General features: G+C 66.1%; 4 protein-coding genes across 12 annotated transcripts; 2 read left to right on the top strand and 2 right to left on the bottom strand.

Moving 5' to 3' along the window:
* Window positions 1-687: 687 nt before the first annotated feature.
* On the bottom strand, window positions 688-7,015 carry LOC139668192 (E3 ubiquitin-protein ligase RNF19B-like). Of its 3 annotated transcripts, none has more exons than XM_071547702.1 (10): window positions 6,697-7,015; window positions 6,441-6,511; window positions 4,076-4,956; window positions 3,390-3,580; window positions 3,000-3,150; window positions 2,532-2,694; window positions 1,704-1,818; window positions 1,446-1,574; window positions 1,154-1,343; window positions 688-1,065 (listed from the first exon to the last, which is right to left on the bottom strand). In XM_071547702.1, exons 3-10 carry the CDS (start codon window positions 4,516-4,518, stop codon window positions 888-890), a joined length of 1,560 nt encoding a protein of 519 aa, XP_071403803.1. In that variant the 5' UTR covers window positions 4,519-4,956; window positions 6,441-6,511; window positions 6,697-7,015; the 3' UTR covers window positions 688-887. The 3 variants fall into 3 exon arrangements, with proteins under 3 accessions (XP_071403803.1, XP_071403802.1, XP_071403804.1); XM_071547701.1 differs by having other exon boundaries at window positions 4,076-4,671; XM_071547703.1 differs by having other exon boundaries at window positions 688-1,047; window positions 4,076-4,671; window positions 6,697-7,013.
* Window positions 6,886-11,154, top strand: ZNF513 (zinc finger protein 513). Of its 5 annotated transcripts, XM_071547696.1 has the most exons (4): window positions 6,886-7,372; window positions 9,160-9,753; window positions 9,937-10,121; window positions 10,263-11,154. In XM_071547696.1, exons 1-4 carry the CDS (start codon window positions 6,925-6,927, stop codon window positions 10,686-10,688), a joined length of 1,653 nt encoding a protein of 550 aa, XP_071403797.1. In that variant the 5' UTR covers window positions 6,886-6,924; the 3' UTR covers window positions 10,689-11,154. The 5 variants fall into 5 exon arrangements, with proteins under 5 accessions (XP_071403797.1, XP_071403799.1, XP_071403798.1 ...); XM_071547698.1 differs by having other exon boundaries at window positions 6,886-7,201; window positions 9,163-9,753; window positions 9,937-11,152; XM_071547697.1 differs by having other exon boundaries at window positions 6,886-7,201; window positions 9,937-11,152.
* Window positions 11,146-17,519, bottom strand: SNX17 (sorting nexin 17). 2 transcript variants are annotated; one of them, XM_071547704.1, is made up of 15 exons: window positions 17,315-17,519; window positions 15,717-15,791; window positions 15,380-15,497; window positions 15,001-15,065; window positions 14,820-14,930; window positions 14,363-14,453; window positions 14,098-14,185; window positions 13,709-13,778; window positions 13,494-13,586; window positions 13,145-13,348; window positions 12,733-12,855; window positions 12,549-12,626; window positions 12,299-12,373; window positions 11,934-11,975; window positions 11,146-11,846 (listed from the first exon to the last, which is right to left on the bottom strand). In XM_071547704.1, the coding sequence occupies exons 1-15, from the start codon at window positions 17,375-17,377 to the stop codon at window positions 11,727-11,729; spliced, it is 1,416 nt and encodes a 471-aa protein (XP_071403805.1). In that variant the 5' UTR covers window positions 17,378-17,519; the 3' UTR covers window positions 11,146-11,726. The 2 variants fall into 2 exon arrangements, with proteins under 2 accessions (XP_071403805.1, XP_071403806.1); XM_071547705.1 differs by lacking the exon at window positions 17,315-17,519 and adding an exon at window positions 16,511-16,570.
* A 61-nt stretch (window positions 17,520-17,580) lies between these two features.
* On the top strand, window positions 17,581-22,547 carry EIF2B4 (eukaryotic translation initiation factor 2B subunit delta). 2 transcript variants are annotated; one of them, XM_071547700.1, is made up of 12 exons: window positions 17,581-17,801; window positions 18,187-18,426; window positions 18,746-18,940; window positions 19,132-19,214; window positions 19,420-19,511; window positions 19,868-19,982; window positions 20,298-20,374; window positions 20,549-20,651; window positions 20,853-20,980; window positions 21,647-21,827; window positions 21,909-22,089; window positions 22,306-22,547. In XM_071547700.1, exons 1-12 carry the CDS (start codon window positions 17,786-17,788, stop codon window positions 22,503-22,505), a joined length of 1,611 nt encoding a protein of 536 aa, XP_071403801.1. In that variant the 5' UTR covers window positions 17,581-17,785; the 3' UTR covers window positions 22,506-22,547. The 2 variants fall into 2 exon arrangements, with proteins under 2 accessions (XP_071403801.1, XP_071403800.1); XM_071547699.1 differs by having other exon boundaries at window positions 18,743-18,940.
* Window positions 22,548-22,798: the final 251 nt, after the last annotated feature.

Below are 22,798 nucleotides of genomic sequence, written 5' to 3'. Positions count from 1 at the left end.
CCCACTGGCCCCCTGGACCTCAGGCACCCCTGACTTTGACCCATCCTGAAGGCTCTGTGGCAGCCAGGCTGGTGCCTCACCTGGCTCTGCAGAGGTGACCAGGACCCCTCCCCACACACTTCCCGGCATCCTGTGCTCCCCCATGTTCCTGGTGAGCTGCCAAGACTGAACCTGCCAGTCAGTCATAGCAGAACCCTGCAGTCTGTTGCCTGAGCAGCTGCAGCAGGTTAATGCAAACACCTGTGGTTCTAAGGGCTTTGATGTGGCACAGGACCCACCACAGAGGGCAGCGTTAGATGTGATGCTGGAAATAAATTCTTCCCTTTGAGGGTGGTGAGGCATTGGCAGTCTGCCCAGAGCAGCTGTGGCTGCCCTATCCCTGGAAGCATTCAAGGCCAGGTTGGATGAAGCTTGGAGCAACATAATCTAGTGGAAGGTGTCCCTGCTCATGGCTGGGGGACAGAGGTGAGTTTTAAAGTCTCTTACAACCCAAACCTTTTTGTTATTCTGTGACTGCCCAACTTTGAGCAGTAAAATGTCCAGAAGCTGGTTTTTCTCCCCAGGATGCTGCAGAGGAGTCAGTGACCACAGGCAAGACCACACTGTCTGAGACTGCACAGCCCACATGGCCCAGAGTCCCCACCCACAGTCCGTGGTGTAACCCTGCTGTGCCACAGGAGACAGATGGACCCTTGGAAAGCAGCTTTATTTCCCAGCGGTGCTTCTGGGGAGGAGGCGGACGGGGCTGGTGCAGCAGTGCAGGGTGTGGTCAGGACTCAGCCAGGACTCGGCTCCTGGGGCTCCGAGTGCCTGTACAGGGGAACTGGCTCTGCCATAGGAGGGCACAGGGCCCGTGTGTGGAGCCAGGCTCCTCCCCTCAGTCCCCCTCACTCCACGGGGATACCCCCAGAGCTGCACCTGTCACTGGTGGCTCCCAGGGAGTCCCCAGAGAGACTCTGCCCCGATAGGGCACTGCTCAGGCTCTGCTGCTGGGCAGGACATGGCACTGCTTCGACTGACACCTCCACCTCGATGGTGACACCTTCCCTGCACACAGACACCAGCCTGAGGCCAGCTCGACAGGTGTCCCTGCAGGACAGAGCAGCTGTTCATGAGGGAAGTGTCGGTCGCCCAGGGCAGCCACCCTGCTCACCTGTCGGAGGTGTCCTGGCCCTCGCTCACCATGCTCCCTGCCAGTGCCACCGTGCTGGCCGACTGGCTGTCCCACGCCGGCCCGGGGCGCCGGCTGCGGCTGCTGCTGGGCAGGGAGCCAGTGGGGTCTGGGGCTCCGTCCTCACCTGGCCTGGAGGTGGGGCTGGGCAGCACCGCCCACAGCTCGTTCACTGGGGAGGGAGATGGCACTGGGCATCCTGTTCCCAAGGACTCCTCCTGGCAGAACATGGAGGAGGGCATGGGCCAGGGCTGGGTGGCTGCAGGGGACTCACGCTTGGCCAGGTTCTCCAGCTCCACCACACCAACATCTCCTGGTGTGCGGCCACAGCCCCAGCGGTTCCGGCACAGCGACAGCACCACAGTCCCATACACATAGGTGAGCATCAGGGGCACGCCAACACCTGTGGGTGGACAGGTGGTCACTGCCCAGCCCCAGTGCTCACAGTCCCAGACATTCCCTAAAGCCACTCCACAGCTCCAGCTCCACTGCCCAGCACGGGGCAGTGCCCTGGGCCCCAGCCTGCGCTCACCCACAGTGACAGCTGTTATGATGGGGGACACAAAGAGAGAGAGTAGGACGCTGCTGGAGACAGAGAGGCACTGCTGGCACCCCGACAGGCTGCTCCGCCGGCTCTGGCCCAGCACCTCCAGGAGAAGACAGACAGGTGAAGGGGTCTACAAAGACCTTGTGGCATCTTCCCAGCCTGGCAGAGCTCCAGAAAGCCCTCCCCCTCCTCATGGAAAGGTAGGCATGACAGCACCACCACCACAGTTCTGGTGTCCCCAGAAATGCTCCCTAGCCCCTCAGACCTCTTCCCCATTTCACCCACTCCAAACCACATTCTCCAGGCTAAGCACACCCACACTGGGAGTGTGGCCAGTCAGGGGAGGCACAGGGACGTGCTGAGGGCAATCAGGGGTGGCACAGGGATGTGCTTGGGGCAGTCAGGGGTGGCACAGGGATGTGCTCAGGGCAGTCAGGGGTGGCACAGGGATGTGCTCTGGGCAGTCAGGGGTGGCACAGGGACGTGCTCTGGGTGGTCTGGGGTGGCACAGGGACATGCTGAGGGCAGTCAGGGGTGGCACAGGGATGTGCTTGGGGCGGTCAGGGGTGGCACAGGGACATGCTGAGGGCAGTCAGGGGTGGCACAGGGACATGCTGAGGGCAGTCAGGGGTGGCACTGGGACATGCTCTGAGCAGTCAAAGGTGGCACGGGGATGTGCTCTGGGAGGCCAGGGGTGGCACAGGGATGTGCTCTGGGCAGTGGGGTGCACTGCAGGTCTGTCCCAGCCAGGGGCCATAGGCTGCTAGGCTCAGCAGGGGACAGGATGACAGGGACCCCAGGACCTGCCAGTACCTTCCTACCCATGTAGATGGGGATCCCAATGGTAATGACAGGGACAGCAACGCCTGCGATGAGGGAGATGACCATAGGTGCACCCAGCACCATGCCCAGCTGCCACAGGATCCTCCGGGTCCGTGACCACGGCCTCTTCCCCCAGAAAGTACAGCCAGAGGGGCTGTGAGGACAGAGCAGGGCTGGGCCAAGGCAGAGACCAGACCAGCCTTGTGTCAGGGGACATCTATGGGACCACCAGGGAGTGGACAGCCAGGTTCCCCCAACCCTGAGCTCCAGCTGTCTCCTGGGAATGCCAACAGCCGGCCCCAGCCCTGCCAGACCAAGTGGCACAGACCCCCCTGCTCCCCCTGGCCAGCCCCAAGCCTGGGGCAGGGCCTTGCTGTCCCCATCCCAGACCACCAGGTCCTGCCAGGGCCCCCAGTCCCAGCCTGGGGCAGCCCCCAGGGGCCGTGGCCCTGTGCTGACCTCAGGAAGTGCACATCGGAGATCTCCCGCAAGCAGAGCCAGCAGAAGAGGCACCCACAGACTGTGCAGTTCATGCGGTTGCAGCTCCCATCGTTGATCTTCATGATGAAGGCGCTGCAGCGGGGACAGACCTTGATGTCCTCGGCCTCAGCTGGGGCGGATGAGACAGGATGGGGGAGCAGGATGGGACACTGTGCATCCAGGCCCACATCCTGTCCCAGGCTCCCCAAGTTCCATGAGTGCCAAAGTGCCATGCTCCAGCCTGACTGGCACAGGGGTTACAAGCCTGAGGCAGCCAGGAGTCCTGGCTCCAGCAGCCCCACGGGCAGGAGGCACAGAGGCACCAAACTGTGTCAAATCTGTTGTTCCCACCCTGAGCCAGAGCCTCACCGTGGGCTGAGTCCTCAGGTCTGGCTGGCTGTGCTGTAGGGGTGGCCAGGCCAGGGGCTGGTAGCACTGGCACACAGGGGCCATCAGGGTGCCAGGGCTGCCGGCAGTGGTAGCAGAACTCGGTGCCACAGCCCTCACGGCCACAGGTGAGGCGGGGACACTCGGCACAGCCAGGGGCGAGGACAGCATAGCTGTGGGGAGAAGGCAGTCAGAGCCAGCACAGCCAGGCCAGGCACTGGCAGGACCCAACCTCATGCTGAGCTGGAGCCGCAGCCCCTGCACAGGAGAGCCAGGACACACCATCACCAGCACAGACTGTGGGTGCAGCATGCCCTGTCCAGCACCCACAGCCCTGGAGCTCATGGACTGGCTGGCACAGAAAGAGCACCAGCCCTGGCAGCTGCACAGGCTTTGGGGCTGGACAGGGACCGGACACAACCCTGCACAGGCCCATCCCCACACGAGCCGAGGTGACGGGGGACTGAGTCTGGGAAGGGCTCCCAGGCCCCACACGGGCCGAGGTGACGGGGGACTGAGTCTGGGAAGGGCTCCCAGGCCCCACATGGGCCGAGGTGACGGGGGACTGAGTCAGGGAAGGGCTCACACGCCCCGGGCATGCACTGCCCCCCAGGAAGGGGGGCCCACACCCCCTGCCCCATGCCCGGCCCCCACTGTGTCGGCAGTACCTGCAGTCGGGCGCAGGGCACCAGCGTGTGCCAGGGTCGGCCACCAGGAGCCGCCGCAGCAGGAACTCCTCGTACTTGTCGCGGAGGGCACGCTCAGGCAGCAGCCGGTGCACCTCGGCGGGCGGCAGCACCGCGGGGCAGTGCGGGCACGACAGCGGCACGCGGCTCTCGCTCACAGCCAGGCGCAGGTACCGCTCCAGGCAGGCCCGGCACGAGCGGTGGGCACAGGAGGCCAGGGTGGGGAAGGCCTCGGGGGGCTGGGGCAGCAGGCACAGGGGACACTCCTCCAGCACCTCGCCATCGCCCAGGGGCAGCACCACACGTGTCTCCTCGGGCTCCTCTGGCTCCAGATCCGGCAGCGTCTCCCCCAGCTCAGCCTGTGGCTTCTGCCCAAAGCAGCCCAGGAGCCAGCGGGGCCCAGGCACACGTGGGGGCGGCTCCATGGCAGCCTGGCAGGGTGGCCCTGGCTGCTGTCGGACTACGGAGGGCAGTGGGAAGGTGCCAGACCCAGCGCAGCCCCCATGGCCCAGCTCCTACCTGGGCCTCCCCACGGATAACTGCAGAACCATTCCCAGCTGCAGTCGGTGCTGCTCAGCCTGCAGAGGAACCACTCCTGAGAGCGAGACCCAGCCCTGGGAACAGGCCCTTGGCACCCACAGGGCCCCAACAGTGCCCTGCTGGCAGGCCCCGGGCCTGTCCTGCCTTGTCCTGGCTCCTTCAGTTCAGCATCAAAGTCCCAAACCCGTGGGGTGGGGAAGGCAGCAGCGACACTGAAACCAGCTCGTGCAGGAGGCAGTGACGCTCACAACCCCTCCCTCCCTGCAGCTCTGGAGTCCCCTCCCCAGCTGAGGCACGGCTGGAACACCGACTTTCCCCTGGAGCTCAAGTGTCAAGGGACATAAGACTCAGTTTAGTGACCAGGAGCCAGGTGATTCCAGCAGGGAGGATGTTTTCCCTTACTTAGAGCTCGTGAGCCCTGCCCACACAACCTCTCCGACAGCAGAGACCATCCCTCCCTTTGGCTCCTTCCTTCTCTACACCCCAAGGTTTGCCCTGTGCCCTCCCCAACCCAGCGGCATCTCTGCCCCCCACTGCCCCCCATGGCATCCCACTGCCCCCCATGGCATCCCACTGCCCCCCACTGCCCCCCATGGCATCCCACTGCCCCCCCACTGCCCCCCATGGCATCCCAGTGCCCCCCACTGCCCCCCATGGCATCCCACTGCCCCCCATGGCATCCCAGTGCCCCCCATGGCATCCCACTGCCCCCCACTGCCTCCCACTGCCCCCCATGGCATCCCACAGCCTCCCACTGCCCCACACTGCCTCCCACTGCCCCCCCACTGCCCCCCCACTGCCCCCCACGGCATCCCACAGCCTCCCACTGCCCCCCATGGCATCCCACCGCCCCCCATGGCATCCCACTGCCCCCCACTGCCCCCCATGGCATCCCACTGCCCCCCACTGCCCCCCATGCCATCCCACCGCCCCCCATGGCATCCCACTGCCCCCCACTGCCCCCCATGGCATCCCACTGCCCCCCACTGCCCCCCATGCCATCCCACCGCCCCCCATGGCATCCCACTGCCCCCCACTGCCCCCCATTGCCTCCCACTGCCCCCCATGGCATCCCACAGCCTCCCACTGCCCCACACTGCCTCCCACTGCCCCCCCACTGCTCCCCATGGCATCCCACTGCCCCCCACGGCATCCCACAGCCTCCCACTGCCCCCCATGGCATCCCACTGCCCCCCACAGCCTCCCACTGCCCCCCACGGCATCCCACTGCCCCCCATGGCATCCCACTGCCCCCCACAGCCTCCCACTGCCCCCCACTGCCTCCCACTGCCCCCCATGGCATCCCACTGCCCCCCACAGCCTCCCACTGCCCCCCACTGCCTCCCACTGCCCCCCATGGCATCCCACTGCCCCCCACAGCCTCCCACTGCCCCCCACTGCCTCCCACTGCCCCCCATGGCATCCTACTGCCCCCCACGGCATCCCACAGCCTCCCACTGCCTTCCACTGCCTCCCACTGCCCCCCACCACCTCCCACTGCCTCCCACTGCCCCCCACTACAACCCACTGCCTCCCACTGCCCCCCACCACCTCCCACTGCCCCCCACTACATCCCCAGCGCTCCCGCGTCAGCTCGGCCAGAGGCGGCAGCGCCGGCACGGGAGGAGGGAGGAACCAGCGGCCAAGGAGTCCGCTCACACTGCTCAGCTCTGCTGGGCCGAGCACGGGGCCGCCACTGCCCCGCAGGGCACATAGCACTGCCCGGGGAGGGGGCGAGCGCAGAGCTCGGGGAAATCGGGCTGAGATTTCAGTGGCGGTCGGAGAGGGGGAGATGGCGGGGCTGTACCTGTCAGCGGGGAATCATCGCTGCCGGTACAGCACGGCACCGCCCGGCCCCGCACACCCAGCGCCCCGGACCTGCAAAGGGCCCCAGTGAGGCCTCACACCGCCAGAGCCGGCGCTGCGGGCGCGGAGCGGGGACAGCCCCGGGGCACGGCTGGGCTGCGCCTCCGCCCCGGCCGCCCCCGGGGCCGCTCCGAGCACGGGACAGAGCCCCGGGTGTCCCCGGTCTGACCGCGCGGGAACACTGGCACGGCACTCACTCGACTCTGTGCTCGGCGGCCAGCAGGGCAGAAACTACAGCCGCCCCCCGAGGGGAGCAGAGACCGACAGTGTCGGCTCCCGGTGCCACCGGTCCCACCGCCGCCCGCCGCCCGGAAGAGGCGGAGCCGCCGCTGTCTCGCCTCGCCCCGCCCCGCCCCGATCCCCGCCCCGCCGGGCCCCGCCCGTCGCTCCCTCGGCCCGGCCCGGTGCCGGTGCCGGTGCCGCTCATGCCGCGGCCCCCGGACCGGGCGGGCACGGGAGGCGGTGGCGGCCCCGCGCACGCGCCTGCCCCGCTTCCGGGTCGCGCCGCCGCTTCCGGCTCCGCCCCTACGCGGCCGGGGGAAGCGGAAGCGGAAGTGTCCGGTCGAGGCGGGGCGGCGGCGGCCGCCCCGGGCTGGCGGGGGCGGCTGGCGGGCCGCGGGCGGGCGGGCGGCGGGGCCGGGCCGGCGCCGGGGCCCGCCACGATGCCCCGGCGGAAGCAGAGCCACCCGCAGCCGGTGAAGGGTGAGTGCGCGGCGGGCCCGGGGGGCGGCGGCGGCCCGGCGGGGACCCGCGGCGCTCGGGGCGCTGCAGCGGACGCCGAGGACGGCACCGAGGAAACGGCGGGAGCGGCGCTGGTGCTGTCCGGGGACCTGCTGCTGGGCCGTGGCCCGGCCTCCGAGAAGGGACCGCCAGGTGCGTGCGGCCCCCGCGGGGACGCGGCCGCTTCGGCAGCGCCGTCGGTGGGGACGCGGCCCGGCCCGGTCCGGCTGCACCGGCCCCGCGTTCAGCGCATCCGGCAGCGCCTGCTCTGGGAGGGCCGCTCTGCGCGGGCTCCGGCCGCGCTTCCCCTGCGGCGGGGCGAGGCCTGGCCCCCGGCGGGGCCCCCGGGTGGTCTCTGCCCTCCCGGCACCGACCCCGAGCCCTCCCTGCCCTAAAGGGTCCCGGGCACGGCGTGTCGCCGCCCGTCCCCACGGGCGGTTTGAGGCCACGGCCGCACCGCCCAGCCCCGGGCTCGGCTCTGCTGCCCCCTCGGGAGCCGGGCCCGGCCGCGGGTCCCGTCCCACTGCCCCCCTCAGTGTGCTGGGGGGCGCTCCCAGCCCCAGGACCCCCGGCCCGGCCCGGCCCAGCCGGTGCCCCGGGCTCGGTCAGCCGGAGGAGCGAGCACTGCTCAGCTCCGCGGTGTCGCCTTACGGGAACAGCGGGAGCATCACCCCGGCGGTGACAGAACGGCGAGAGAACGGGGCACGGCCTGCTCGGCCTCGGGCTGGGCCCTGGTGCAGGTGCTCGGTGGCCGTGCTGGGCCCCAGCTCAGCGGCCCGGCGGACGGGGCTGCTCCAAGGGCTGTGCAGCCGCTCAGCTGCTCTGGGAGCCGGGCCCTGCCGGGGCCCAGCGCCACCAGAATACCGGTCATCCTGCTCGGCCCCAGCCGGGGAGCAGCACCAGGACCTCGGGGCCCACAGGAAGGACGAGCTGCCCCACCTGGGCAGCACTGACACGGCTGTTCCCCGTGGTGCTCCAGGGATTCTGTGGCACTACTGGGCTGAGGGGGCAGGGGATCCCTTGCTGTGGGACTGAGCTGAGGGGACACGGGGGACCCTCAACAAAGGGCTTGAGGCAGGGTGGAGGGTTCCCTGGCAGTAGGCAGGCTTTGGCAGGATGCTCTGTTCTGTGGTCTTCAGGCAGTGCTTGTGGAAGGGTCCCAGAGGCTGGAGGGGCCACCCCATTCCACAGCATGGGGCAGCTTCACCCTTGTGGCTGCCTGAGGCTCTGGGAGCTCAACCCAGCTGGGTGGGCAGCAGCAAGTGGATGGCCCAGGCTGCTTTCCAGGGCACAGGTAGCTGCTGGGTCTGACAGGCCCCAGGGCTACAGTTCAGGCACGGGACAGAGCCAACAGGACACGGCTCGCAGCTGGTCATGGTTGAGACTTGGGCTGCATGTCACTGGGGATACATTTGGGGCACAAGGACTGCAGGAGGGTGAATCTGTACCCAGCTAGGAAGTGCCCTCTGAGAGCTTGCTATGGGCTGGGGAAGGTGCTGCTTGCAGGATGGAGGGAGCTGGTGTTGGAGCCCTGTGGTGATGGCCGTGGGAGCATGACCAGTTGCCAACCCCAGGCCTGGGACAGTGGCAGAGGCACAGCAAGGGGGGCACAGAGCAGCTTTATGGGCACCCAGCTCCCCTGCCTGGGCTGGGCTACCCCCACCATCTTCCCACCCACCAGGCCCCGTAGTGCCCTTGGGGTGCCTGATCCACTCCTGTCCCCTTGCCCTGTCTGATGCCAGGTCTTGCCCAACCACGCAGAAGGGCCAGGGTTTCCCAAGGTGCCCAGGACAAGCCCTCACCAAGGTGTCAGGGCAGGCTGTGGCCAGAGGGTGTCTCACTGCAGTGCACAGTGTGGTGGGATCCCAAGGGGGCACTGGTGGAGAGGCTGTGGCTGGGCCAGCCAGGCTGACACCGCCCTATCCCCACGGTGTTCTCAGCAGACACGCTGGTGGGGAAGATCACCATCCCAGCATACGCCCTGAGTGACGACGACTGCTCCTCTGGGTACCAGCAGCTGAGTGTGGAGAGCGACCCCGAGGAGGGGGGCGAGCCTGGCCCTGCCGCCCTGCCGTGCCGCCAGTGTGGGCTGCAGCTGGCTGCCAGCCTGGGCCAGAGCTGCCTGCAGTGCGCCGGCGCCGAGGGCAGCCGCAGCCAGCGCATCGTCTACTCCTGCCAGCTCTGCCCCTTCGCCTCCCACTACTCGAGCCACCTCAAGCGCCACATGAAGACACACAACGGGGAGAAACCCTTCGCCTGCCCGCAGTGTGCCTACGCCTCTGCCCAGCTGGTCAACCTGACGCGGCACCTGCGCACACACACCGGGGAGAAGCCGTACCACTGCACGTGCTGCAGCTTCGCCTGCAGCAGCCTGGGCAACCTCAAGCGCCACGAGCGGGTCCACAGCCAGGACAAGCCCTTCCAGTGCGCTGCCTGCGACTACCGCTGCAACCAGAGCCGCAACCTGAAGCGGCACATGCTCAGCCACCGCCTGCCCGAGGGCGAGGGACCGCACCAGCGGGAGAAGGACCCAGGTAAAGGTGGAGGGGTGTGGGGACATGGGGAGAGCAGCTGTGAGGGCCCTGAGGCTAGAGCAGGGCACAGGCCCTGCCACCGACCTGGTGCCACACACTGCCAGGCTCACCGGGGCTCTTGGCGGAGCCAGCCCCCCCCAGCACTGCGCCACCCTGCTCACAGCCTGTCTGTCTGTCCCACAGAGCCGCTGCTGCCGGAGCTGAGCCTGCACGTGGGCAGTGGCAGCGGCCCCTTCCTGCCCGGCTGTGCGCGGCTGCGGGGCGAGGAGGCGGCCGCGCTGCCCGAGCTGCTCTTCCCCTTCACGTGCCGCATGTGCGGGCTGGTGCTGGACGACGGGTTCGCACAGGATGAGGGCCTGGCTGAGCAGGTCTGTGGGCGCTGCAGCCTGGCAGTGCTGGGCACCGAGCCGGGCGCCAGCCCCCGCAAGGGCACCGGGGACAAGGGCTTTGCCTGCAGCCTCTGCTCCTTTGTCACCCACTACCCCAACCACTTGGCGCGGCACATGAAGACGCACAGCGGGGAGAAGCCCTTTGCCTGCCCGCTCTGCCCCTATGCCTCCGCCCACCTGGACAACCTGAAGCGACACCAGCGCGTGCACACAGGTGAGAAGCCCTACAAGTGCAAGCTCTGCGACTACGCCTGTGGCAACCTGGCCAATCTCAAGCGTCATGGGCGCATCCACTCAGGCGACAAGCCCTTCCAGTGCAGCCTCTGCAGCTACAGCTGCAACCAGAGCATGAACCTGAAGCGGCACATGCTGCGGCACACGGGTGAGAAGCCCTTCCAGTGCCAGGACTGCACCTACACCACTGGCCACTGGGACAACTACAAGCGCCACCAGAAGATCCACGGCCACACTGCCGAGAGCTGGGTGAACCCGCGCAATGCCAAAGCCCTCCTGGCACCTCCAGCTGTGGGCACAGCCCTGCCCTGAGACAGGACTTAGTCCAGTGGCAGGCCCAGGGTGCCTCAGCCCCTGCCCTCCCTGGGGGAGGGAGGATGGGCAGGTGACTCCACAGGGGCTCAGGGCTGCCTTACGCTGGGGCCTCCAGCAGCCTTGTCCTGCCTGGGCAGGGTGAAGCCACGACCGGTGGCTCAGGTGCCTGCCCCTGCGATGGCACCACCGTGCCCTCAGCCCCAGCCCGCCTGTTCCTGCCTGCCGGAGCCTTCCTCTGCTGGGGTTTGGGGAAAGTGGGGAGAGGAGGACAGGACTGGTTCCATGGCTGTTGCCATGCTGGTCGGTGTAATTTATATTGTGTATAAAAGCATTAAACAGTCACTTTTGTTATCTGCTCTTCTCCCTGGGGGCCTTGTTCTGCCACAGGGAAGGACAGCACACGGCTGGTGCAGGGAGGGTAGGGACAGTGGCCACCCCCCAACAAGCAGCCCAGTACCAATCAAGATCCATTTTAATCATCATTGCAGTGTGTAAACATCAGTTACTGTCCGTTAATGCTCTGTCGGGCTGAGCAGCAGCAAATACGTGGTTACAAGCCTAGATTACACTGGCGTCTATGAGCGGGTTAGAGGGGGCTCAGCACAGAGCCCCCCGAGACAGCTTACGGCACTGTGCCTCGGAGCACAAACCTAAACGCTAATTTGGCATTATGGAGCCTGCCCGGGGCCACGTGGAACAGCTGCCCCTGTGCTGGGCCAGGCCCTCCCAGCCAGGGAAGGGGCAGCTCTGCCCTGCCCTGTGGTGAGCCAGGCCCCATCCGCTGCTCCAGGGCTCAGCCCAGGTGCGCTGCTCAGGTCAGAACAAGCCCTCTCCCAGCTGGAGCCAGCAGCGGGAGGAGTTCAGCTGCCCCCACCCCGAAGGCAACGGCGGGCTGGGGGTGAGCTCCCAGCCCCAGGGAGCAGGGGAAGGTGGATGTAGCAGGTGAGAGGCACGTTGATTGCAACCTGGCTGCAGGTCATACATTCCTCAGCAAAGGCCCTTTCTCGGGCCGGGGCTGTCCTGGGAAGGGCGGTACTACAGATCCTCATCGCCAATGCCCTCAAAGGCGTAATTGCCATGGAAGTCGTTGGCACCCACATCATTAGCAGAGCTGGAGTGGCTGATCCCACGCAGGCTGACGGAGGTAAGCTTGCTCTGTGGAGAGGGAGATGTTAGGGAGAACCCCCCCAACTCTCCTCTTTGCTCAGCCCAAGGGCACCAGTGCACTCACACACAACTCACCGAGAGTTTGGCCATGGGCTCCCGGGAGGCATCGGGCGAGTCCTGTGGGGACAGGACAGTCAGGGGCGCAGGGGCATAGAACACAAGAACCACCCATCCCACCACCCACCCTCCTGGGAGGAGGCCAGGCCACCCTCCATCCTTCCCTCCCCCAGGGAGTCGGGCTCACTGACATGGGTCCAGGACCTCCTTCCCTTCCCAAGTCCTCGGGGAGCGTGGCGCTACAGCCCTGTTGTCCCCTGGGCTTGCCCTAGCCCTGCTGAGGGGACGTGGGCTTCTCTGAGGAAAGTGGACTCTTGCCCACCACACCGCAGAACCCATGGTCACACACACGCGCTCACTCAGGCCCACAGGGCCCTGCTCACCAGCAGAGGGGGCGACTTCACAGCTTGCTGACTGTCTGAGCGCCGCAGGGCCCCGTTCACCCTCCGCCGAAACATCTGCAGGGAGGAGCTTGGATCAGCCACCGGGGTACCGGCGGCAGCTCCAGGGCTTAAAACTGGCCCTGGGGATCTGTCTGCTGGCCCCATCCTCAGAGTCCAGCCCAGACCTCAGGAAGTCACAGGGACAGGCCAGGGATCCTATCCTGAAGATACCCTTAAGCCCAACCCTCACCTTACGGATGCTGCCTCCAGACTTTTTCACCATTAGCTCGTCCACCATGGACTGCAGGCAGATGCTCAGCATTATGGCCTGCAAGGGAGAGGTGTCACAGGGCTCCACACACCCCACACAGTTCCCACACCAGGCCCAGGCCAACTCTTTTCCACACAGCCACTGCCAGACCAGCATGCCCTACCTGTGGGCTGGTGATGGTGACCCACTGTAACCGGTCCTTGCTCATCAGGTACTCAAAAGCCAACTCCAGCTTCACCTCGGACTTCCCTGGGCTGCTCCCCGAGGGGCCGTTGCTCATCGGCACCTGCAAGGGCACAGCTGAGACTGGGAGCCTCCAGAGGGTAAGTGGCAGCTCCTCAGGCCCCAGTGCAGCCGAGGGCACCTGACCAGTGCCCATCAGTTTTCTGCTAGTCAGCTCCCCTACGGCCCCTTGAATGTCCTCACACCAATGATTCCCTCAACCCCAAGGTACGACTTCCCAGGCCTTCTGGGCTGGAAGCTGGCATCAGCCAGCACCTTTCCTGGGGAGAGGTGGCACAGCCAGGTCCCTCCAGGTCCCCTGGAGCCCTCCCTGCTCCCCAGGCATCACTCACCGAGGATGTGACGCGCCAGCACCGCATGCGCGTGACCTTGAAGCTGCCCTCCTTGATCTGCTCGTTTGGCAGCCGCACCTGGAAGTTGAGCTCGTTGTTGCCGGCACTGACGACAACATGGCAGCCCTTCTCTGGGAAGTCGGTGACACAGGGGTCAAACTTGAGATAGCCATAGTATTTGAGGGTCTGTGCCAGGCGGATGAACTGCAGGGAGAGCCGGAACAATCAGCGCTGCGGGCCATCCGTCCAGGCCAGGAACAGGTGAGCAGCCCAGCAGCACATGTCACACAGGAACGGGGCTGGTGCAGAACCAGGACTGCCTCAGTCACAGCATCACACCCTCGCCTACCTCCTTCTTGGAGACTTTTTCCTGCAGGGACTTCAGCTGCCGGTGTTGCTCCTTGTTGACAACGATCCATCCATGCTCAATGTCCGATACAGTCTACCAAGCAGCAGAGAGAGGCTGCTAAGCAGGCTGGGCTCAGAGCCACCCCAGTCCACGCACAGCCACAGCTGAGGGGTGCAGTGCCCCTCCTCACCTGGCTGGGCCGCACTGGACCTCACCTGTGCATACAGCAAGTTCAACCCCACACGATGCTCCATCACATCATCATCATAGGCCGAGTCCCAGTAGCTGGAAGGGAACCACATAAGTCAATCTATTCCCCAGCTCCCAGCAGCGATGGGGAGAAAACCACGCTCCTATGGAAGGAGGCACCAAGCCAGCTTTCTGGCCAGCTCTCCTGTAACTGTCAGTCACTGTCCCCATGGGCTGCCATGGGAAAGCAAAAATGGGCTGAGCCGAACAGGGCAGCCCGTGCCCTGGTGTCATGGCCAGGGATGCCCAAATGTGTTCCTGGAGGCCAAAGCACCTGTGGGCAGCAGTGGCAGGAGAGGAGGGTCTCTCTGCTGAGCAGGGAGCCTCAGACAGCACCCCACTGCCCCCCACTCACCTCTTGCGCAGGATAATCCGGAACTCAGGGTTGTGCAGGCTGGTGACTGACACATAGGGCAGCTCAAACTCCTGCAGCTTCCGCACAACTGTGGGGAAACACCAGCTCAGCAGTGACTCAGGGGCAGCAGCGTCCCCTGGAACCTCCAGCCAGGGCACCCTGGGGGAACCCACTGGGCCTCCCACCCAGAGCAGGATCCAAGCACACAGCTCTAGCCTGGGGCAGGGCACGGGTCAGATGTCCCACTGCAGTGGGCTCTACTCACAAGAGAAAGCTCCATCCTTGGCCTGTCTCACTAGAAAGAGGCTGAAGTAGCCAACCAGGTCATCTGGCAAATCCAGCTTCGAGGCCACAGCCTAGGAGTGAGAGCAGGAGGTCACCACTTCCTGAGAGGGGTGGTGCTTTCACATCCTGACCCTGCGGCAGGATCCAGCCCATGTACTTTCTGGGGCCTCTCAACAGCAGGAAGCCAGCACCTCTCTTGCCCTGAGGCCAAGCCTGGGGTGTCAGTGCCATCAGGAAACAACTGGGGGCCCCCCCAACATCAGTCTGGCCCCAGAGGCACCAATGAGCCCTTCAGTCCCACCAAGTCAACCCTGCCCTGAGGTGGGGACATGGCAGGAAGGGCCGGGGGTGCTGTCAGACTGTGGGAACTTCACACATGGGAAACCATAGAATGCAACAGGAGGGGCTGGTCACACCCAGCATGAGAGATGTGGCACCTCAAGGACGTCCTCCGTCTGGTCCGAAGTGAGGATGGTGACCTTGACCTTCTGCCCGTTGGAGAGCAGCACTTCCAGCACCACCTCCTCTGTAGGGATCTGCTGCGTCTCCTGGAGAGAGAAGCAGGACTGGCATCCTGGCCCCTTGGCACAGCCTGAGGGCCCTTGCCCCCACCCTCACCTGCTGGGCCTTGCGCAGGAAGCTGTTGAAGGTCTCGCTGCCTCCCAGCATCGGGTCCTGCCGCACTGTGGGAAGCAGAACGAGGAGTCAGCAGTGTCATGAGAAGAGACAGGGACCCTCGCCAGTGCCCAGCCCCTCTGCACTCCTTGGTTTGCCCCCAGACTGTGCTGGGGCAGCCAAGGACCCCGTGTAAGTTGCCCCTCTGCTGGCACAGGGCAGGGGCTGGGACAGCGATGGCATCCAGAGAACAAGCCCAGCTAATGCCAGCGTGACATGGGGAGTGCCAACATGGGCCCTGGTGAATAGAGCAGTTCTCAGGAGGAAGCCACGGGCAGTGCCCCATGCCCTGCATGACTGGGCCAGGGCAGGCCCAGCTTACCAGCCTGCATGTACTTCTCCAGCTGCTCCCGTCGCTGCTCTACCTCTGCTGGGGTGAGTGTGAAGATCTTCTTTGGGGGAAAGGCTGGGACCACATTGGCACCATACTCCTTCCTCAACTGGGAAAAGAGCAGAGTGCTGCAGGAACCTCCTGGGACATGGCGGCTGCCCCGAGCCCCCACCACAGCCGATTCCCAGGCATCCAGCAACGGGAGCAGAGAGCTCACCAGCATCCCTTATCCACGGGGGCAGCCAGCAGTGTACAAGAAGCCAGCTGGGCCATCACAGAGCAGAAGTGGGACTGCAGCTCCCAGCCCAGGTCCCACTGCCCTCCCTACCTGCTCGTGCAGCCCAAGGAGCTGGCTGTAGCGCACCCGGCAGTGCAGCACCCCATTCACATGGATGTTGTAGGCCTGTGGGGGGAGATCCAGTCAGAGCCCAGCACCTGCTGGGTGCAGCATCCTGTGGATGGAGCAGCCCCAGGGTCTGCCCAGCTCAGGGCACAGAGGACATCTGGGAGCATCCAGAAAGAGGCAATGCTCCCGAGAACCCTGACAAGAGGCAGGTGGTCAAAACTGTCCAGGAAGAATGAGCACATCCAAGAGATGTGTGTGCTGCACACCCGTAAGACCCAACCCTGTGACTGCCCAGCTACAGTGCAGAGCCACGCTGCAACCTCGCAGACATGAGCGTCTCCAAGCCAGCAGCCAAGGACTCCCCTCCAGCATTCAGGAGCTGGTCTCTGGCCATGCCCCCTCTGCCCTGGCTCAGCTCCTGCTGACGCTGCAGGTAGAGCACAGTTATGCCTGCAAAGCACTTGGGGCCCAGCAGCTCCACAGCCCAGCTCCTGGCACCATGGGCAGTGTCCTCCCAGGGCATGGCGCTGTCCCGTTTCTACCATCCCCAGAGCGATGTTTGGGACGACAGATGGAGATGACCTGTGGTTGACCCCAGTGCCCTCCTGCCCCTGAGTGCTGGGGCCGCCCGGGCTCAGCAGAGGCACCGGCCCAGCCATGCTGTAGCTCACACTGGCACCTTCCAACCCAAAGGCTCCAGCCTGGCGGCTCAGGGTTCCCACAGAGTGACCAGCAGGGACACAGGTGGCCCAGGGGCAGCACTCACACCTGCCCACCTCAGGGCTCTCCATGGGGTCACGGCTCCTGCCCAGTCCCCAGGCTGCCGAAGGGCTCTCCCTTAGGTCTCCGCCCGCCCAAGGAGGCACCACGACGGCCGAGGGCAAAGTACAGAGGGTTCATGGGGCCAAAACGCCTCGGGGGCTGCGTCTGCAACCCCTGTGCAACCGCAGCTCCTGCGATCGCCAGGTCTCTCCATCACTGCTCACCACCTCCGGCTCCCACAGGGAATCCTCCGGCGGGAGATCTCGGCACAAGACAGTCCCTGCAGGGCCGTGGAGCCCAGGGCTGTCCACCTTCACCCCGAGGGCACCGGCCCGGAGCTGCCGCCCACCCCGGGGCTCTGCCCGCCGCTGCCGGCCCCGGGGGGTGTCCGGGCACCCGGTGAGCGTACCCCGGCCCCGCTCCCGAGCAGCTCCCGGCGCAAGGAGCAAAACAGGAAGCCTGGACGGGCAGACTGGAGGGCGGGCGGGCCAGGATGAGCCGGGGTCGGGACAGGAACGGACGGGGCCCGTGCGCGCTGCCGCCCCCGCCCGCGGCGCCCCGAGCAGGGTAAGGGCCGGGCACCCCCGGGGCGGCCCCAGGGACCCCCACACCCGAACCTCGCCCTGCCCTGGCACGGGACGCCACCGGGGACGGCGGCCAGGGGCTGCCCGTCCCGCCCGGCACCGACACCGACCCCGATCCCGACCGTGATCCTGATCCCGAACCGCCACGGCGCCGGGGCTGCGGGCCCGCCCCGCCCCGCCCCGGGCCGCGACACCCGCTCTGCTCCCCGGCCCCGCTCCCCCGGCCCCGCTCACCACGTAGGCGGCGGCGCCGCCGTCCCCGGCGCGGGTCTCGGTCTCGGGGATGGAGAAGTGCATGGCCGGGCCGAGCGCTCCCAGCTACCCGCCTCCCGCCGCCGCCATCTCGGGCCGGCGCTCCCCGCGATGGCGCGGCCGGCGGCACCGCCCGCCCCGGGGCCGTCCCGCTCCGCCCGCCCCGGGGCCGCTCCGCCCGCCCCGGGGCCGCCCCGCTCCGCCCGCCCCGGGGCCGCCCCGCTCCGCCCGCCCGGGGCCGCCCCGCTCCGCCCCGCCCGCCCCCGCCGCCCCGGGCTGAGCGAGCCGGGCCCGGCCGCGGGGGCTCGGGGGGAGGGAGGGGCCACGGGGAGGGACCCCCGAGAACGAACCGGCCGCGAGTGACGTCAGCGTGCGTCACTCTCGGGGCTGTGACGTCACGGGTCATGCGGAGCAGCCTCCGGCCGGCAGGGGGCGCTGAGGGCGGAGCGCGCAATGGCGGAGCGCGAGGGTGAGCGTGGAACGGGACAGCGGGGCTGGCACACCGGGGCTGGCACACCGGGGCTGGCACACCGGGGCTGGCACACCGGGGCAGGGACAGCGGGGCTGGCACACCGGGGCTGGCACACCGGGGCAGGGACAGCGGGGCTGGCACACCGGGGCTGGCACACCGGGGCTGGCACACCGGGGCTGGCACACCGGGTCGCTGGCACACCGGGACGCTGGCACACCGGGGCAGGGACAGCGGGGCTGGCACACCGGGGCTGGCACACCGGGACGCTGGCACACCGGGGCTGGCACACCGGGGCTGGCACACCGGGGCAGGGACAGCGGGGCTGGCACACCGGGGCTGGCACACCGGGACACCGGCACAGCTCACGCTCACCTCCCTCCAGGTGCAGGTCCCGAGGGAGCCGCGCCAGCGCCGGCGGGACCGCAGATGAGCCGAGCCGGGCTCGGTGCGGAGCCGGGGCCGCCTGTCGGGGCGTGCCCGGAGGCCCCGGAGCTCTCCCGGGAGGAGAAGCTGCAGCTGCGAAAGGAGAAGAAGCAGCAGAAGAAGAAAAAGAGGAGTGAGAAGGGGCCGTCGGGCGAGCCCGCGGAGCTGGAGCCGCCACCCGAGCCGGAGCAGCCGCGGGGTGAGCGGGCCGGGCCGGGACCTCTCCGGGCCAGCAGCGCCCTGCGCCGGGAGCGGGACCCCAGCGGGACCCCCGGGGCGCCCGCCCGCCCCCAGCCCCGGCCCCCGAACAGCCGCGTTCCCGCAGCGCTGCGGGGCTGAGAGCCCGGGCCCCTCCCCGCAGCAACGCGGGGCTGCACAGGGGTCGTATGGGCTGAGCGGGGCTGGAGGACGTGCGGCCTCGGGCACAGGGCTGTCCCTGCCGCGGGCTGCCCCTCGCACTGGGCTGTATCTCCAGGAGGGGGAGGCTGGGCACAGACTCCCCTTTCTCCCCGCAGCAGCTTCTCACCCCGCGTCCGCCACGGCCGATGGCCCCAGTGACCAGCCCGCGGCGGGCAAGAGCAAAGCGGAGCTGCGAGCCGAGCGCCGAGCCAAGCAGGAGGCTGAGCGGGCCCAGAAGCAGGCCAGGAAGGCAGAGCTGAGCCAGACAGCCACAGCGGCCAAGCCCCGGCCAAGCCCCACCGAGCCCCAGTCCAGTAAGGCCGTGGTCACCATGGGTGTAGAGGGTGGGTGATCATGGAGGGCAGGTCTGGGCTGAGTTCAGGCTGGGGCTACCCGTGCAGTCCATCTGTGGGGGGTCCTGTGTCCTGGGTGCTGCCCCGCCCTGCCTGCTCTGAATTTGGGGGTGCTCCAGGGCCATTTGGCCTCACCCTGGCTGTCCTGGCAGTGGTGAAGCGGCTGCCAGAGCACGTGCAGGTGGATGACCCCGCTGCCCAGAGGAAACTGGCCAAGAAGCGGGAGCGGCAGCAGGTAGGAGGAGGGCTGGGTGTCAGGCTGTGTGCCTGAGGCAACCGTGCTGCGAGGGCCAGGGGGAGCTCGTGGTGGGCCTGGGACCTGCTCTCTGAGGGCAGAGCAGTTCCTGGTGTGCCTTGAACAAGTGCTGGGTGTAACTAGTGGCCCCGGAGTGAGCAGGGCTCTGTGGTGGCCCTGCCTGAGCCATCACGCTTGTCTGCAGGTGCCTCTGAGGCAGGACTACGGCACCAAAGTCAACCTGTTCTCCCACCTGCACCAGTACAGCAGGAAGAAGCCGTTGACACAGCAGATGAGGTATGAGGCCTCCCCAGCCCAGGCCCCTGGCAATGTTAGGCTCTGCTCTTACTGGCCTACTGGCCTGGCTGCAGTCAGAAGGGGTGTCCTGGTCCTGCATGTGGGATAGGCCTGAGGGGGTGGTGGGGGAGCCTTTCATTTGCTTTGGGGAGCAGCAGCAGGGGCAGCCCAACATCCTCTCTGTGCAGTGATTGTGGGGCCACAGGAGAAGGGGCTGTGGGGTGAGCCTGGCTCCTCAGGTCACTGACAGCTTCCTTTCTGGGTTGTCCCTTGGGTTGTTGGGCTGGGGCCCAGCAATGGATCGGCTGGTTTGGGCTGCAGAGGTGCAGACAGCTGCCTCCCACTGGTCCTTGCAGCATTCCCTCCACAGTGATCCACCCAGCAGTGGTGCGACTCGGCCTCCAGTACTCCCAGGGCATCATCAACGGCTCCAATGCCCGTTGCATCGCGCTGCTGGAAGTCTTCAAACAGGTATGTGAACAGGTACCTGGCAGCAGGGCTGTTGTGCCAGGCACAGGTTCCCGTTCCCTGACTGCTGAGGCTGTGTCTGTGCTCAGTCATCGACAGCCTCCTGCTCTGGATCATGCCAGGGACAGGCCCTGCTGGGGTCCCGTTCTGGCACTGCCACTGCAGATTTGAGTTGCTGGAACACCCTTTGCCCCACCGTGGCAGTGTGTCAGGCTGTGCACGACATACACGTGCTTGAACTGCAGCCCCTTGGGCAGGGTGGTCATGTGCCTTACCCTGGGGTGCCGTGAGCTCATGCTCCCTTCCTTCTTGTGCCAGCTGATCCGGGATTACTCTACTCCCCCCAACGAGGAGCTGTCCAGGGACTTGGTGGCCAAGCTGAAGCCACATATCAGGTGAGGACTCCTGGTGCCAAAGCTCCACAGAGTGTGGTCCACCAGTTGCCTCTCTGGGTTGGTGTCTACCCAAACTTCAGGTGACTTTCCCTGGGTTCTGCTTCCCTGCCCACCCTCTGCCTCCCTGGCTTGGCCCTCCAAGCTGCTCTGGAGCTAAGCCAGTTTCCTCTGCAGTTTCCTGAACCAGTGCCGGCCACTCTCAGCCAGCATGGGCAATGCCATCAAGTTCCTCAAGAAAGAGATTTCGTGCCTGCCCGACACCCTGAGAGAGGAGGAGGTAAGTGGCCCTGCTGAGCAGCATGCTCTAAGCCTGTGGTGGAGGGACTGAGTGGGGAGCAGGGTGGGATGCAGACTGGGAATGGTGCTTCAGGGATGTTGGAAGCTTGTTACTTTGAAGAAGAGACAGACCCCCACCTGCCTCCAGCTAGAGAGCTGCAGAGAGTGAGGTGTTCTGTACGTGATATCTGTGTCTCCCCAGGCAAAGGAGAAGCTGCAGGACATGATCGACAAATACCTGCGGGAGAAAATTGTGCTGGCAGCTGAAGCCATCTCAAGGTCTGCCTTTGAGAAGATCAACGACCATGATGTGATCCTGGTGTATGGATGGTGAGCACAGAGTGCAGGCAGCTGGGCCAGTGGGTGGCAGGAGGGGATGGAACAGCACCAGAGGGAGCATGGGAGGTGAGGCTGTGCTAGTCCTACAAAGAGCTTTGCCATGGTCCATCTGGTGTGTCCAGAGTTGGGTTCCAAGAACCCCAGTCACCGCTCCCTCCACCCAGGGCATTTGCAGAGCAGCCAGGGCTGTTCTGTGGATTTTAAACAAACTGCAGCAAAGTCAAATGTCAGAAAGAAAAAATAGGGAAGTTTATTCTTCCTTAGAGACCTGCGTCCCAGGAAATAGAGGTGGGGAAAGGAGCCAGAGACTGCTATGGCAACAGTTCAGGTGTGATGTGTGTCCTGGATGGAGGAAGGAGCAGGGGCAAGAGGCCACTGCAGGCCTGGAACATTGTGAGAAGGAAACTGGGAGAGGGTTTGGAGAGGCAGAGTCCCTCATGGTGGTCACAGACAGGTCAGTGCTGCTTCAAGGAGGGCTAAGGTGTTGCCTTTTCCAGGGGTGGTTCCCCTGTGCAGAGGCAGGGAAAGGGGCCCTGGGAGGCTGTCGTGGCAGGATGGGGCTGGAAGGGGCAGCACTGGTGAGGGTGAGGGTGGATGTTGTGGCAAGGCGAGAGCCTGGCCTGGCGGGACAGGGCGGCTGCTGACCACACCCATCAGCTCCTCCCTGGTGAACCGCACACTGTGTGATGCCCACGCCAAGAAGGGCCGCGCGTTCCGCGTGATCGTGGTGGACAGTCGGCCGCGCCTGGAGGGCCGGGACACGCTGCGGCGCCTCGTGCGGAGGGGCATCCACTGCACCTACGTGATGATCAACGCCATCTCCTACGTGCTGCCTGAGGTGGGCAGCTGTGCCAGAGGCGGGCAGGGGAGGCCGCAGCATGGTCAGAGGTGCTGACAGATCCCTGTGCTGCCCTGACAGGTGTCCAAAGTGCTGCTGGGAGCCCACGCGCTCCTGGCCAACGGCTCTGTCATGTCCCGGGTGGGGACATCGCAAATCGCACTGGTCTCCAAGGCCTACAATGTGCCTGTCCTGGTGTGCTGCGAGACCTACAAGTTCTGTGAGCGGGTGCAGACAGACTCTTTTGTCTCCAATGAGCTGGGTATGGCTTCCATCCCCTTCCTCCCACGTGGGACCTGATCCCACTCCCTGCTCTGGACCTCAACAGGCTGCTCTGCCCTGCCATTCCACTTCCTGGGTGAGGGGCCACCACTTGTAGGCAGCGGGGCCTGGCAGGCAGCAGCACTGTGTGCTCCCAGGGCAGGATGGAGAGATGCTGTCCCTCCCCCGATCATGCCAGTTGCTCCTCTCTCCACAGATGACCCCGATGACCTGATCGTGCTCCGGAAGGGCCAGGCGCAGTTGGGGAGCTGGGCAGAGAACAAGTCCCTGCGCCTCCTCAACCTGGTCTATGATGTGACACCCCCAGACCTGGTGGATCTGGTCATCACAGACTTGGGCATGATCCCCTGCACCTCGGTGCCTGTGGTCCTGCGTGTCAAGAATGTGGATCAATAATTAAGGCAGCTGCATGGACAATAATAAACCAGGTTCACAGTACCCCATGTGTGTGCTGTCTGTTGTGTGGCAGAGCCCTGGCACCTGTGTCACCACCGAGGTAGATCTGCACCTCCCTTTTCAGCATGCTGGTCCTCGCCACTCTCCTCCCCACTCCCGGCTGCAGCAGGGAAAGGTCTTCTGTGTCCCTGGGCCCCTTGTCTGGGACGTGTGGAAAGGGGGACACCGGTGATGGCCTCTGGCTGCACCTCTTGGCGCTGGGCTGGAGCAGAAGAGCCCGAGCCCCTCCTGCT

Source organism: Pithys albifrons, chromosome 2 (genome assembly GCF_047495875.1).
Source record: "Pithys albifrons albifrons isolate INPA30051 chromosome 2, PitAlb_v1, whole genome shotgun sequence".
Lineage (NCBI taxonomy): Eukaryota > Metazoa > Chordata > Aves > Passeriformes > Thamnophilidae > Pithys > Pithys albifrons.
Note: the sequence above shows the minus strand (reverse complement) of the source record. Positions and strands in the feature narration are given on the sequence as shown.